The sequence below is a fragment of the Myxocyprinus asiaticus genome, chromosome 26, assembly GCF_019703515.2.
Source record: "Myxocyprinus asiaticus isolate MX2 ecotype Aquarium Trade chromosome 26, UBuf_Myxa_2, whole genome shotgun sequence".
NCBI classification, from domain to species: Eukaryota; Metazoa; Chordata; class Actinopteri; order Cypriniformes; family Catostomidae; genus Myxocyprinus; species Myxocyprinus asiaticus.
This window is the reverse complement of record NC_059369.1, coordinates 26,234,970-26,251,119: the sequence shown is the minus strand read 5'-3', so window position 1 is coordinate 26,251,119 and position 16,150 is coordinate 26,234,970. Positions and strand designations below refer to the sequence as shown.

The 16,150-nt window shown below is 36.2% G+C and overlaps 1 protein-coding gene across 3 annotated transcripts; it reads left to right on the top strand.

The window, feature by feature from the left end:
- Nucleotides 1-5,570: 5,570 nt before the first annotated feature.
- LOC127417144 (COUP transcription factor 2) lies at nucleotides 5,571-15,141 on the top strand. 3 transcript variants are annotated; one of them, XM_051656869.1, is made up of 3 exons: nucleotides 5,571-6,347; nucleotides 11,341-11,868; nucleotides 13,764-15,141. In XM_051656869.1, the coding sequence occupies exons 2-3, from the start codon at nucleotides 11,358-11,360 to the stop codon at nucleotides 14,036-14,038; spliced, it is 786 nt and encodes a 261-aa protein (XP_051512829.1). In that variant the 5' UTR covers nucleotides 5,571-6,347; nucleotides 11,341-11,357; the 3' UTR covers nucleotides 14,039-15,141. The 3 variants fall into 3 exon arrangements, with proteins under 3 accessions (XP_051512829.1, XP_051512827.1, XP_051512828.1); XM_051656867.1 differs by lacking the exon at nucleotides 5,571-6,347 and adding an exon at nucleotides 9,034-10,263 and having other exon boundaries at nucleotides 11,323-11,868; XM_051656868.1 differs by lacking the exon at nucleotides 5,571-6,347 and adding an exon at nucleotides 9,035-10,263.
- Nucleotides 15,142-16,150: the final 1,009 nt, after the last annotated feature.

The window sequence follows — 16,150 nt, the reverse complement described above, 5'->3', positions numbered from 1 at the left end:
TGCTAGCAGGTCAAATATTTTGTATGTATTACTTTCCAAAATTCAAACCAATTATACTGTGAGACACTTAGTTTTGGTAAAGGATGTACATAAGTATTTGTGTTCAAGGCTGTGCACAAGCTGACTGCAGAGAAGTGGTTACTCTTAGTGTTTCTTGTGAAGTCAAAACTGTTTTTCCTCTAAACGTGTTATATGCCTCTTAGATATGAAGACAGATCCTGCTCATAATACATTCTGAAACGTGTGAGGTATAAGTGCAAAGGCAAACTAAAAACCTTTGCCCATGTCTCCCAGTAGTCCTCATTAGAAAACAAGCTGCTTTCAATTACAGACAGCCAATATGAATTTCTCTCTCTTTCTCTCTCCTCCTCTCGCTTTCCCATCTCCTTTCTTCTACTGTGTCTCTTTGATTACCTCTGAAAACATTTATATACCCTAATAACTTGTGTGTTACCAATTAACCAGTGATTAAATCCAGATTGGTATAGTAAATGCAAAAGACTATATGCGGAAAATAAAGTATATTTTTCATAACAGTTAAGAAATGGAAACCTAGCAATTTTCACAATAAAAATGTCAGCTACAGCTACACACTAAATGAAGATTTAGAGCTTTACCACAAGCAATGTTTAATTTTTTTTTTCAACTTTGCATTTTACACAATAACATTATAATTACATTTGAATCGCTGTAAACTTCATAAGAAAAGAATGAGGAAGAGTGAGAACAAATCTCTCACAGTTAAAGAAATACTCATCTTTGTCCATAAAGCTGCTTTAGGAAAATTAATTGTATTATATAAAGGATTATTATTTAATAATAAAAATAACAACAAACAAAATTCATTGAGGACCCATATTTATTTACATCTTAAGGTTTTGGAGATTATGGTACAGTTACAATTAGTTAAACATTTCTATTATTTTTAAGGAAAGATAAGAAAAAAAAATCTTATTTGCATCATTCTGTAGAGAAACACAAGACATCCTCTAGCTCAAATGCATTATTTAAACCAGTGGTTCTCAACCAGGGATCCAGGACCCACTAGGGGGCCTCAGCAAACATCCATGAGGGATGCGAGATGCCTTAAAATTATTTTTAAATAAGTTATAATAATTTAGATTTATTAAATTGCTAAAACCAGCTAAAAATCAAGATATAGGCCTACAACAAACTTACAGTTTCTAAAACTTCTGGAATGACAAAATTAATCGTGATTAAGAATTTTTATCTATTGACACTCTGAGTTTTGAATATTGTCTTAGACAATGGGGGGCCATGAAGTCAGAAAGTTGAGAAGTGAAAACCATTGATTTAAACCATCAAACCATATTAATGTGCTGTGTAATCATATACATCAGTGTGTGTGTGTGTGTGGAATTTCCAAATATACATAGTTGATTTCAAGCAGCAAGTTGTCAGTTGAGCCAATGATCCTTTTGCCTATAAAATAATCTACTACAGGTTAGTTGTTCAGGCAGGTCAAAAGCATATTTTAAGCCAACCTGATATCAAGGCCTACCTTCCTTGCTTTTTCTTTGTGGGAACATAGCGTGAAGTTCCACCTCTCGTCGTGCACAGTTTGATTCCTCACAGTGGCTGTGTCCTCTGCCCTCCTCGCAGTCCTGCAGAGGTCTGAGACATTGCACAGCTAGTCTGCCAGAACACATTAATTTGTATTTCTTCTACAGTTAGGAAAGACCTAACGACAGTTGCCTATTGTAGTATCAGTAGTGATCAATAGTGAAAAGCTTATATATATATATATATATATATATATATATATATATATATATATATCCTCAACCCCTTTTGTTTCACTGGGATTTTTGCTTGGAAGTGGTGAAATGGAAAATGGAAGGAAGTTTGGCATTCAGTCTAAGAAGGGATTACTGAAAAATATTAAGAGCATTGGAGAATCGAACTCTGATCTACCATGATTCTGCTGGCTTCTTAGATTGGCCCTTAGGGCAAACAGAAATAGACATGGAGGGGGTAACCTGCACCAATGAATCAAACAATCAATCAATCACACAGAGTCTTGTCCATAATGTTCACATTACATTTTTTAGACTGACTATGCAAATTGTATTTCATCTCATCCTATTCAAGGATGTGGTCAAATGTAAGCATAAAATAAAAGCTTTCTGAGACAATTTTTTTTGTTTGTTTGTTTTTTGTTTTTATGCTATAGCAAGTATGACAGCCTGCCCTCAGTATCTGTGACTCTTCCATAATTGGCTTAATCATGTTATTTTGTTACAGCTAGAAAACCAAACATATTCTGGGAAATCGTTTTCTTTGGATAATTATTATAGTAAACAGGGATTATAAAAATATAAATATTCTCATTATGATATGTTTTATCTTATTAGGCCTATATTATCTGTGAAAATAGCAAGAACAGCAAATATTCTATGCAGTCTTTCTGTGTTTACATGTTTGTTTACATTATGCCTCATTTTAAATTACAAGTTTACCTAAAAGTGCTTTATATGCATAAGAATCATCTATAAAACTGTGAAGCAAAGACACTTCTACATCAACATAGTACTTTCACACTAATTACACATAAGTCTGAAAAAGGGATTTGAGTGCAATTTACTCACAGTTGCAAACACTTTAGTGCTCCAATACAATACAGTAGTTACGTTTGAAATTTTTGTGTTAATGTTACTTTGCCATACATGCATTAAAACCGAAAAAAAAAAATACAAATACAAATAGCAATAATTACTTAAAAATCATCATTCATAATGATATACTGCCTGTTAAAGACATGCTGCAGATGGTAAACAATTAGCATAATCTCTTATCAAGTACTGTGAATGCATTATATCTACTGACACCAGAGCAAAACCCAGTTTGAAATTATTTTATTGCACCAAAGGTGTATTTAGTCACAGTACGACCATTCACCTGTATGGGTTATGATTATGGCTTCTTTTATATCACTGCTATAACCACTGTGGAAACTAGTACTGACTCAATTGTATGCTTCATTTATTGCACTACTTTGTGTAACAGATCATATGAGTATCATTATAGGAAATAAGAAAAGGACATTCAAGAAAAGGAGACTTCCTGCACTGTTACATTTTGAAGTCTAGGCTATATGGGCGTTACTTAAAGATCTTTTTTTCATGGACTGTGGTATTCTTGTCTGAGAGTGAAAAATACACAGTGAGAACTTGTTCTCTGAAGAGGCACTAAGTCTTCTGAATTCCCAGGGCTATGGTGTTGTTTTAAGACTAAAGGTAATGCTGAACAAATTACACCATAAATGGGCGCAGAGCCAGGCTTCTGTACAGAATAAAACCGTAATCCTATTCAATTTGCCCGTAACCGATATGAGAATTTTTTGAATGAGTTTGAAGCCTATGTCAAGGGGAGTTTTTAAGATATATTTAAATGACACACAATATAAAAGGCTAGATTGCATGAGAAAATGCTTCAAAAGTTACTGTGTTATTTTGGATTAATACAAGCATCATCAGATTTAGAACATAGTGAAATATTCTTCTTCCCATTATACTATTAAAATTGCTGCATGTACTAAGATAAAAACAAGAGTCAGCTGGAAAAATAATGTATTTTCATAAATGAAAGTTTAGACCATCATCTACATGAGAAACATTTATAGCTTGTTTATGGAAACATTTCATGCTACCTGTCATGTTCATGTTAGACTGTCAGCAACATGATTGGTCAGGTCCCTTTCTACTATTTTTATATTAGTAATACTCATGCTATTTAATGTTACTTATAACAGAAATATGATTACAAACATGGAGCAAGAAATGTATGGGTGAATATAGACGTGAAGTGTAGCCAGGCTGAAAATATATGGATACAGATTATTTTACATATTTTTAAATAATGCCCCATTTGCGATTGTAATCATATATCAAGACCTTGGAAATATCAGGAAATGCTTCACCGTCACTACAGATGTGTTATTATCTGTAACCATAGGTCAATTACTTGCTCGTTTGAACACGTTTTAAACCACACCATCTGATCAACCCCAACAACAAAGTGATGAAAATAAAAAAGAAATAATTATAATAATAGTAGTAATAATAATTAAAAAAAGTAGCCATTAAAACTAAATTGTTTAGACCAGTTTAACATTTCACCACTTCATTAGCATGATGCACCTAATTGCACTAATGACCAATAATAACCTATGTTAAAATGTATGAGATTTGTTGGAAATATTATTTTTGTTACGTTTTCGATAATTATATAGGCTGTTTTAGAGAGTAATTCTGACTTCTGATCATCCAGCTTAATCAGTCTCCTCACGTTGATTAGCCTGGTTAACCTTTGCTCCATACTGGGTCCGCAAGGGTAAATCAGGCCGGGATCTCAGTGACCCGAGGTCAGATTCCCTATATCTCTTGCTTGAAGGATACGGTGGAGGTAACGATAAGATTAGGGTGAACTTTCCTCTTCCAACCCATCAAAGCGCAATAGACACCTGCACCTAACCTGCGCTCGCAGATCTTTGAGAATCACAATGTTATGGCCACGGCTGCATACAAGCAAAATAAATGCAGGCCTACTGTGTATCTAAGAGTTAGGGTTTAAACAAAAGACAATTTGAAAATGTTACTTTTTAGCTTTGATGTAATTCAGTGTTAAATTAGCAATTAATCACAGTTAAACTGATTTTCGGTGTTTCTTTTCAAGTTTAACATCCGGGATGGATATTTTACTTTATTTTGCTTATTCGTGTCCATTGATTTATTCACGTAAAACACCTCTTACATTAGTCACGTCTTACACACCCGTGTCCCAGAGTGCGTACTTTACTTTGCAAACAATAATAAAGTGGTTTACCCCTTTCTTTTTGTCCCTGCTATGAAAAATCGTTAAAGATCCTGCTATTTGTGTGTGATCAGTAAATATTTAGTGTAGTGTCTGGTCCTAATCGATGGAGGTCCCGGTGGGGGTGCGCTATTGTGTGTGTGGACGCTTGCTGAGCTCTGTGTGTGTGAGGACTCTTTCTTGTGCAGTGTGTTTTACAATGATAAATGTACCCGGGCGACTCAGGATACACTTCGCTGATCAACATCAAGCTGCTTAAAAACGGCTGTTTGAAGGATGACGTCCAACGTTCCTTCACAAGAACCGCCGATTATACAGTATATTGAATGCGCAAAGTGATGAATTTCTGCAGGGTTGCCAGTGGCGTTTGCTTAATGCTTTTATGTAAATACATAAATAAAACTAAATACGTTGGAATAAATAGTTAAATAAAAGTGTGCATGATGTCATATATGTGACATCCATATTAAGAATGTATAGGCTACCAATTTTATTCAAATTGTGAAGGCTTTGCGCTGGAAATACTGCACGCTTTAATTCACTGGATGGTTATATATATATATATATATATATATATATATATATATATATATATATATATATATATATATATATATATACATACATATACATATATAATTATATACTTACAGAAGAAAATAGCTTGCAAGGCAGAATAAGCAATTAAATCGCCCCATCTGCACGCAACTTTATTTTAATTTGACGTCACTCACGAATGCAGTCTACAGACAGTCTGCAGACTAGATGTGTTTTCTAAAGTGCTTGTCAGCTATGTTTTATTCGGACACTAATGTTCTTAAGAGTATCGAATCTTCATGGCAGGTGTAGAAGTTCTCACTTGTATTCTTGGAGATTTATAATGATGTCTCTTCATGACACATAGGCTACAATATGGACACTTTAAAGTTTATTGCGTCAATGATCGCAATTCATTTATCTGTTAAAGTCTCACTTTGGACTTAGCCATTGAAAAAAGCAACAAAGGCATATACTAGTTTGCACATAAACAGACAGGTGTCTCTCCTAACTTCACCCCCTCCCTCTCCCATTCACAGCCCACACAAGCAGCTGCACTGAGGAGGGCTTTTACCTTCTGTGGAAAAGCAAAAGACGTTCTATTGCCATTTTATTATTTATTATTATTATTTATTTATTTATTTATTTAAAAAACAGCTATATCTTTAAAATCATTAATATGAATGAAGCTGCTATTAGGACATGAACTAAATATTAACATGTAATTCAAGCGTCGCAGAAAAGTTGGACTGATTTTGCTTGTCGGTTTGTCATTTTTCCCCTCCCTAAAGTTTTAGTAATCATTCAGATAAATAGAGACGCCTTTTTTCGTGTATAAATCCGTCAGTGGAAAAGGAAACGTTGATTCCACTTCCAAACAGACCGTTAATTCGCACAGAAAGAGAAGACTAAGTACATTTTCTCATATGGAGAGGATGCACCACAGGGAAGATGAATCGTCGTCATATTTTCATTTGGTATGTTTGGGCTATATTTGTTGGGAATTATATCTCACTTAACATGTAGCCTACATACACATCGATTGAGTGTATATGTAAAACTGATTGTCTCTTGTGTTGACATTCATGTCAATTCATCCGCAATATAGACTTAAAATGACTGAAAAACAGACACTGCAGCCACAGCAACCGCAACTTTAAACTGAAAACTTTCTCCATTTATTAGATTATAATCGCAATTTTGCCTTTCTAGTGATAATTGGTCAATATTTGTTTACAATTGTCTGATCTTATAGGCTAAATGTTATTTAAGAAGTGATGCTAATTTATTGCATATCTGTCTGTGCTTTAGAAGTCTGAAATCAGTTTTAACCAGTCGTATTCTTGCATTGAAGAAGAAGAAGAGGAAAAAAAACTAATATCATGCATCCGCGTCTTCACCTCTTAAATTGTAGGAAATAAATAAATAAAATGAAAACACTCACCTTGATCTGGGGGTAAAATCCATTTAGCAACGGTGGGCTATAATATACATCTGCAGTACTGCTTTCGGCTGTCTTCTTCACATACAGGCTTTTGGATGGTTGGAAATGAGGTACGGTGCTCACTTTCATCGTTTCGATAAACTGGACAAAATGAACGGAAACGTTGCATTACTCCCATGCGCGAACAAAAGTGTGTGGTAGAGACATACAAACGCAACGTCCAGGCCAATTAGAAAGAAATCTCAAAAGCATTAATCAGATTAAAATAAGCGCATGTTGCTTTGGTGTATGTGTGAGGCGAGCGACCGATGTTGTTTCCATTTAAGATGGCTCTTCCACCTTAAAGAGCATTTGCAGGCAGAAATAATCCAAACGCTAGGGGGCGCCCATACACTGTTCAACATCCAATCTTCGGCATTGTTCTTCATCATATGCTATGATTTAGCACTGTACATTTTTCAGTGGACCAAACTCTGACAACCTCTGGTGATACAGAAAGTAGACTTCAACAAGCGAGCTTTAAAAAAATAATCTGAATTATAACCCGATGAGCAATAAAGGAGGCACCTCATTTGAACACAGAGTCTCACAGCGAACATCTATGTCCATTAGCATCAGACTTCTAAGCATCCGCTTACTCAAGGATCATCAGTCCGTTTATGTTTGCATGAATTGTGATTTTTTTAATTTTATTTATTTATTTATTGTATTTTTTTTTAAGCAGTGGTCCTTTCGAAGATGTTGTGGGATATTTAATTAATTTAATTAGGATATGCGTTTTATGTCGAGGCCCCAAAAGCTCAATAATCCTCAAATTCACTTGTCACTTGAATACGTTGAATGCAATACCTCACAACCATAAATGACACATGGTGTTCACAGACAACTGGCCTTCGATCTCCATCTAAATCAAGGTGTTATGATGATAGATTTAACATAAACAATAACATTACTGTACAAGATATGAATCGTGTACATTAATGTTTTAGTCATGCTAAGAACGGTATCGCATATGTGAAAATTGGTGCCGGTATTATCGATTAGATTAAACTAATGATAATATGTTGGAATAACGGATTTTAGAAATGTGAACACGTAAACACAGTTATTATAAGTATTTTGACCAATTTAGGGGATTAGTAGGCCTAGGTATTTAAATCAACGCAAAGTAAATATGTAGCCCATTCATTATTATTATTATTATTATTATTATTATTATGTAATACTAGTAGTAGTAGTAGAAGTAGTTATAGTATTCTACTAATGGCCTCTAAAGAAAACGCTTGCATAATTACTGACGCTTGCGGCTTTTAAATATTCTAAATTGTACTCTCTTTTATATATATATATATATATATATATATATATATATATATATATATATATATATATATATATATATATATATAGGCTACTAGATTTTCGGCATATGCCTACCTTTGTCATAAAGCCCTTCACTGATTACAGTAAGCTACTCGAACTAACATCAATAGCCTCGTGCGCATATTGCTTGTTCTCCCCTGAACAGTCTCTATTTTAAATATATTTGTCACTGTATTATTAACTGTTGATAAATTATGTGCAGTTTCATGATTTATAACGACGCGTTAGTGCGGGTAAATTGACTAACAGCATGAACCAAATCATACAATTTTGTTCCAGTCTATAAAATGGATGTAACAAAATGATTTGCAGTGCATGTAACATTGACATATCAAAATTAAAGAAATAGCATTATGACTGAGAGAACTACTTATCTTGTTGTGTAGTTATCACATAAGGGAATGTAGCCTATACTAAAAAACAAGTAGGCTATTTGCACAATGTTGAATTTGGAAACAGACGTCTGTACCGTGGTAAAAAAAATAAATAAATAAAAATAAAAAAAAACATCTGAAAGATATGACAATCGTGGGTATTATTTAAAATACATACGATAGTGGGAATAAAACGTGAACTGCGGTGGTTTTCCATCAAACTGTGTAGACTATACTCTCTTTAGGACCATGCGGCTCCTCGACCCGTACTCCCGGCTTTGGCAAAGAACCAAGTAGCACAAGTGCCGACTAGCCAATAGGGTTCAGGGGGAGGTCCGTGAGCTCCGACCAGTCAAACACAGTCACTTTCCATATATGGCAACTCATCACCATGGTAACGTGTGCTAAGTTGCAGCAGTCGTGTCAAAGTTCACTATATAGAGAGCTCAGTGAGCTGATCAGAGAGAAAGCATTCTGCCAGCCCAGCGCCTACAAATCGCAGTCACTTCCCAACCTCCCCCTTTTTAACATATTTGATCACTTTGATTCTCTGTTCGCTCTCTTATTATTTTTACGCGCATGAAGGAGGTTCTATAGGTTGTGATCTTTTTTGTTTTATTATCGGTCCTGCTTGCCGGAGAGTTGACTTCATATTTGACTCGAGTACAGGCTACAACCGCGCAGCTGCTAACGCTACCTCATCTGAAGAAAAGGAAGAAGCGACAATATTTTGTATTTTTGTTTTTTGTATTTTTTTGCCAGTTGTTGGTTTTCTTCAAGACATAACGCTGGAACTTCTTGCGCGTCGCAAGTAGGCTATCTTAAAAGGCTGAGTGTTTCTGTGCGTCCGAACATCGCCACACTCGTCAAGTCATCTGTCCTCTGTTCATATCTTCTTCCGCTGTGTTTATTTTCCATTTTTCCTTGATGGGTTTACTTGATGGATGACTGCAAGTGCCCCTGGACTTGGCCTCTTACAGCAAGGCTACTATTCGGCTTGCTTCAGTTTTAGCCACATGCCAGGTAACGCTATTTCAGTCAAGAAATAGGCTACTGTTTGTCATCGGTGCGCAACTTTCAACGGACATTCAGACTCTAGCCGACCGTACCGATCTTGAATTATTTATTTGACCGTCCCAAGTGATAAAGGCACCGTGCTGCGTTCTCATTTTTGAAACAAAGCATTCCGAAACCAAAAACGGGGGCAAAAAGTTTTTTTTTAACGTTGACTGATAGATATGGCAATGGTAGTGTGGAGAGGCTCCCAGGACGATGTGGCCGAGACCCAGCTCTCATCGCAAGCCCAAGGAGGACTATCCCTTCCGACCCCTCAACCAGGCCAGCTGGGTCTGACGGCCTCTCAGGTTGTCCCTCCGACCCCTCAGACACCCGTTCAAGGACCCCCGAACAACAACACACAGTCCACCCCGACGAACCAGACGACGCAGAGTCAGTCGGAAAAACAACAGCCACAGCACATAGAGTGTGTGGTATGCGGGGACAAATCCAGCGGCAAACACTACGGCCAGTTCACTTGCGAGGGGTGTAAAAGCTTTTTCAAACGGAGCGTACGAAGGAACCTCACTTACACATGCCGTGCCAACAGGAATTGTCCCATTGACCAGCACCATCGCAATCAGTGTCAGTACTGTCGCCTCAAAAAATGCCTCAAAGTTGGCATGAGACGGGAAGGTATTCGGATTTTTGTTGCTTTTCTGCTGTCTTTGTCTTTTTTCTATTTAGGCTGACTAAATGATGTATGCTACGTTCCCATTTTATTTTATCCCCGACTCTTCTCTCTTAAGCTGCCCAACCACATCACGCGAAGGAACCGCCTTTAATGCTCGAGACTGAGCGTTATCACGGCGCCCTTAATGCTCGAATAATGAACACCCTCTCTTTAGCGATTCTTTCGCCTTGTACATGTTCCTCGCTGACGTACAATTGATTAACACTTTTATTAAGCGAAGAAAACAAAGGCATTCGTCGGGATTTTAATAATACCACTGCAGATATGCCGCGCGGTTATGGCGAGGGAGTATGGAGAGATAGCGTCAAAATCACACACACACTCACTTGCACACTCACACAAGGCTACGGTCTCCACATCGACTGTAAACTACATCGCTTTTCACTTGCACAAAAGTGAATAATAATCACTGTTAAGCTTTTATTCGTATTTATTTGATTCAATATTCTGCCATAAACCCGGTTCAGCCGCAGATCCTCTGTAGACACCAAAACTGATTCTGTCGCTAGCTAAGTAGGTTAAGGGTTAGCATTCATGTCTTTCTCTGTGCATGCATTCACTAGACTCATGTTGCCTACTATGAAACGCAAAACAACAATTATTTGACAGGTACTCTAAAATGTAAACATTTACCAATGCCTTTGAAGAGCGTATAGGCGATGTTATTCGTTTCTGTTCAGTAAATCAGGGATTGACTTTGTGAATTGTGTTGTGTGTATGTAGTGCAATGTTCATTACAGAATATTATACTCTATATATCAATAGCCTGGTTTGATTTTCTTAAATCGTTTTACTGAAGAGTAGAATCACGCAGGCCATTGTGCTAGTTTAAAAGTTCTGCACGTGTCAGGTGACATAATAATTATAATAATGTAATTGATGTTAATGTTATGGCCGTGTGGATCACTCGTTAAACTGTGTGGTAGCATCACGCCAATTGAAGCATGCACAAGGTCAAGCTGTGTTTTGTTTTTGTAGAATTCAAGCATCAATATCTACAGTTTCTCTTTTTACTGCAGCCGTGCAAAGGGGACGGATGCCACCCACACAGCCTCACCATGGTCAGTTCGCCTTGACAAATGGGGACCCACTGCACTGCCATTCCTACTTATCCGGATATATCTCTCTACTACTACGAGCGGAGCCCTACCCAACGTCTCGGTATGGCAGTCAATGCATGCAGCCCAACAACATCATGGGCATCGAGAACATTTGTGAACTGGCAGCCAGGATGCTGTTTAGTGCGGTGGAGTGGGCCAGGAATATTCCCTTCTTCCCAGACCTCCAAATTACCGACCAGGTTGCCCTTTTGAGGTTGACCTGGAGTGAGTTGTTTGTGCTCAACGCTGCTCAGTGCTCCATGCCGCTCCATGTGGCTCCACTTCTGGCGGCGGCTGGGCTCCATGCCTCCCCAATGTCTGCGGACAGAGTGGTCGCCTTTATGGACCACATTAGGATCTTCCAAGAACAAGTAGAAAAACTCAAAGCTTTACACGTAGACTCTGCTGAATACAGTTGTTTAAAGGCCATCGTTTTATTCACTTCAGGTAAGTTTTACGGATTTTCAGCACATCTGTTTTTAATCAGTTATATTAAATTGTATATGATTTTTGTAGAGGAATGAAACGTGACGTATTTTTTTTTTCAGTTTAGAAACGTTATGTGTGCTAATTTCAGCGTTTATAACTCTGTAAATGCTATTTAAAAGTAAAAGTCATTTTAGACACATAAATGTATTTTTTCTTAAGAGCTCTCTTATAATAATTTCGGTTAGCAAGTAAAATCGAGATTTCTTTCTTTTCTTTTTTTTCTTCTTTTTTTAATGCCTACATGTTTTCAGAGTAGCATAGTCAGTAACATACAACATTTCTGCTTACAAAATGATAGTTCAGAAAAGAATTATGTGGTGAAATACTTAATATTTTTTGACCGTCAGCAAGACATAAAACATATTTATAGGCAGAAAAATTGCAGTTAAAATGTACTTATAGCAACTATTACGCACACTATTATGTCTTCTAAGCCCTGTCCTGATTTAAAAAAATAAAATAAAAATAAAATAAAAATAAAAAAATAACTACTAATAGAACTATTCACTCATAAAGCCTAAGTTGTAGATTGAATCATTATTTGTACTAGTTTTACAATAGATATACCTAGCATGATCTTGAAGGGCAATCAATTATATGTATTTACTTGGAATGACAGATATTAAGGATGGCATGCTCGAAGGGAGTGGTGAAGCTTGTAGGAAACGGAAGAAAGGCCTAACGATCCATTTGCACATATTACAGCTCAGCTTTACACCGGAGCCTACCATTTAAATTGATAGAAGGCTTCAAGTTATGATATGGCCTGGTTTGTTTAATTGTGCTTTATTGCGACGGCGAGAAGTAATTTCTGTGCGTTATTAAGAGGCTTGGTTCTTCCATGTTTTATTAGGATGATCTAGAGATCTAAGACACATGCTGACTCGTTCCAGAACTGGGTCATGACCCTGACTTCCTTTCGTTATTTGTGTATCACAGAGCTAAGCGAAGAAGTTTTGAAGATTTAAAACTTAAGCGAATATATTCTCTCTGAAATTCATGACTGCAGAAACATAAGAACCCAAGAATGCAAATCTCTAGTTTTCCTTCCACTACACATAATACGTACAACAATAAAATAGAAATGAATCGAAACCTAAAATAATAAATATCAACAGGACTGAAGTTAACGTGCTAATTAAAAAGTTTACGTCACGTAAATCAGCATTTTGCAATCGCCTTACTGAGTTAAAGTTCTGGCCGCCTACCAACCACCTCTTGTGAATAGGTTACACTTCGGGTTTGTTGTCGTTCTTTAAGAATAGCCAACTTGCAAAATAGTCTAAAAGATTGGAAAGAAAGGGTGTCTCGAATCTGTAAATGTTTTTAAAGAAGACGGAGGCAGTAAACGCTTGCATTTTGTAAATATATTCCTAATCTTGCTGTTTAAAACCAGTGCTCTCATTGCCCTCATGTGTTCCTTTTTGCCATAATATCATGACCCATATGCAGCTAAATTATCCTTTTTTATGGGCATTGCAAGCATCAAGATTCAAAAGGTTCATAACTATTGGTAAAAAGTACAATGTAATGCTCGCTCCCCCCCCCCCCCCCCCCTTTTTTTTTATTTTTTTTGATAAATACGAGAAACAGCTCCCGAGTGTAGACTACTTATGTGCTGATAGTATACGAGTTTGAACAGGTAAAACAAAGTTAACTGCGAAGCCACATATGATTTTGCGCATTACACTGTGATACGTCCTTGTGTCCTAACAGCACAGCACAATAACACAATTCACAATGTGAAATTAAATAATATGTGTTACTGTAGTGTGTTCTGCCTTTTTGGAAATGTATGGTCGAGATGTACAGTTCATTTAATAAATATTTGATTATCTCTCCATCCTTTATAGATGCTTGCGGCCTGTCAGATGTGGCCCATGTGGAAAGTTTGCAAGAGAAGTCCCAGTGCGCTCTGGAGGAGTACGTTCGGAGCCAGTATCCCAACCAGCCAACTCGATTTGGGAAGTTATTACTGCGCTTGCCTTCTCTCCGTACAGTCTCGTCCTCGGTAATAGAGCAATTATTTTTCGTCCGATTGGTAGGTAAAACCCCAATTGAAACCCTCATCAGGGATATGTTGCTGTCGGGGAGCAGTTTTAACTGGCCTTACATGTCGATTCAGTAGGCAGAAGGAATGATCAAAGGGGTTGTGACTACAATAGTTAGCGCTTCTTTTGTAGAAAGAAACGCCTTTTACACGAGTTTACTTTCACGAGGAAAGACTTTTATAAATGACTGTGAATTTTAAAATTGAGACATTCAGTGAACCCTCGAAGTCCAGAGATTGCTCCCAATGCCAGTATGAACAGCTTGTTCTGATGTTGTTGTTGTTGTTGTTGTTGTTGTTTTTTTAAAGAAATTAACAAATAAAAAAAATTAAATAAAAAAAGTAGAAATAAATAAACTCACTAAATTACTTCAAAAGAAAAATAAATCAAGTATTTTGATAATCCTTTCTGGGACAGCAAAACTATAAAGTGCATTTAAGCAACAATTTGGGAAGATTAAGGAAACAAGAAAAATATATACATTTTCCAAATTGCTATACTGTCCTGTGTTCATGTATCTATAGTTGTTTTTGTAATTTTTGTTCCTCATTTCTGGTTCCAAACCGGCCTATGTGATTCTGTAGTATGCAGTTGTTGTTCTTTTTTTTTTTTTTTTTTTTTTTTTCTACTTGTAACCTTCTAAAAGACTTCTAAAACAATTAAGTAATCTAAAGACGTTCGTCGAGAATTGGATAATTAAAACAAAATCCACAGCAATATAGACTTTGCTTAATGCTGCAAGCGCACTTACTCCGTTGGTATCCCTAATGAACAAAAGTAGGGATGATCGACCCAAACCAATATCCACAATAATGCCAGAATTAATATATTCATTTACATTTCATGCCACTGTTCTACCTATGATATTGACAACCCCAAAATGGATGCAGGAGCAATATTCTGCACAACCCCATCGTCTTACTATACGCGCCACAAAAGTGTGTTTCTTTTTTTTTTTTTTTTTCGTCGAACTTAACTTTTCTGAGTTATGACCTGCCTCCATGGAATTTATCCAATTTATTTTATTATTTATTATTATTATTATTTTTCTAATGTATTGCAGGCACCCGACCTTAGGTAGCGCCCCTGCGAATTCTCCCTTAAGTGTTTTGCCACAGTAAACTGTATTTTAAGCGTGGGGGAAATTATGGGTCATCATTCTTTTAACGATAAAGCAGCAGTATTAATAAGTCGTCCCTAAAAATGTCCCTCAACACGTAAAGCATTAAAGTGCCTGTACATCGCAAATGTGTTATTAACGGTTACTGAAGTCTATACACCATGGGGAACACGCTTAGAATTTACAAAGTCTTATAATTATTAATTTCACTTGAGGAAAAAAACTGAAGTAGAGACAGTATTCTTGTAAATATAGGTCAATTCATTTCATGGACTTTTTTTCTTTATACAACGTATATGTGATTAAGAATAAAACTCTGGTTGCCAATTTTTCGGTAATACAAATGTCTTCAAATGAGTGACAGACTTAGCTAGTAGCACTGAAAGTTCTGTTTGTAATGTATATACATAATAAGACAAATGTTTTTTTTTTCTTTTTTTTACTTCCTTTCTTTTTCATGTATTTAGACTGTGAATGCATGGCCACAGGTCGCTAACCTATTTTATCTTTGATATATATATATATATATATATATATATATATATATATATATATATATATATATATATATAAATGTAAATGTTTTTGACTGTATAGATATAATCTGTGCATTCAGTACACTAGCCCTTGTATTTAAAAAAGAAAAATGAAAAAAAAAAAAAAAAAAAAAAGTTCGACGATAGGTTGACACTTAACAGGGTGAGCTGGTTTGGAAAGGGGTGGCTATTTTGACTTGTTGTTCTGCTCCTTTTCGGTCTGTAACAGATGCCTTGTGTGTGTATGTGTGAAAGCTTGCAATTTTGTTCTTGTATTGAGGCTTTTCTTCGACACACAAGACACCATGTTGTGATTGGCTAAAAAGGGATCATATTGTGTAGTTGACTGAACAGTTGTTTTTGGCTGTTCTCATGCCACATATGGACCAGTGAATGATACATGATTGTAATTATGAACAGTTTAAACTGACCCACGTTTTTATATAAATATATAAAATATATTACTGCAGGGTATTGATAACGTATAGATACTTTTTTATTATTATTGATTATTATTAATTGCAAGTGATATA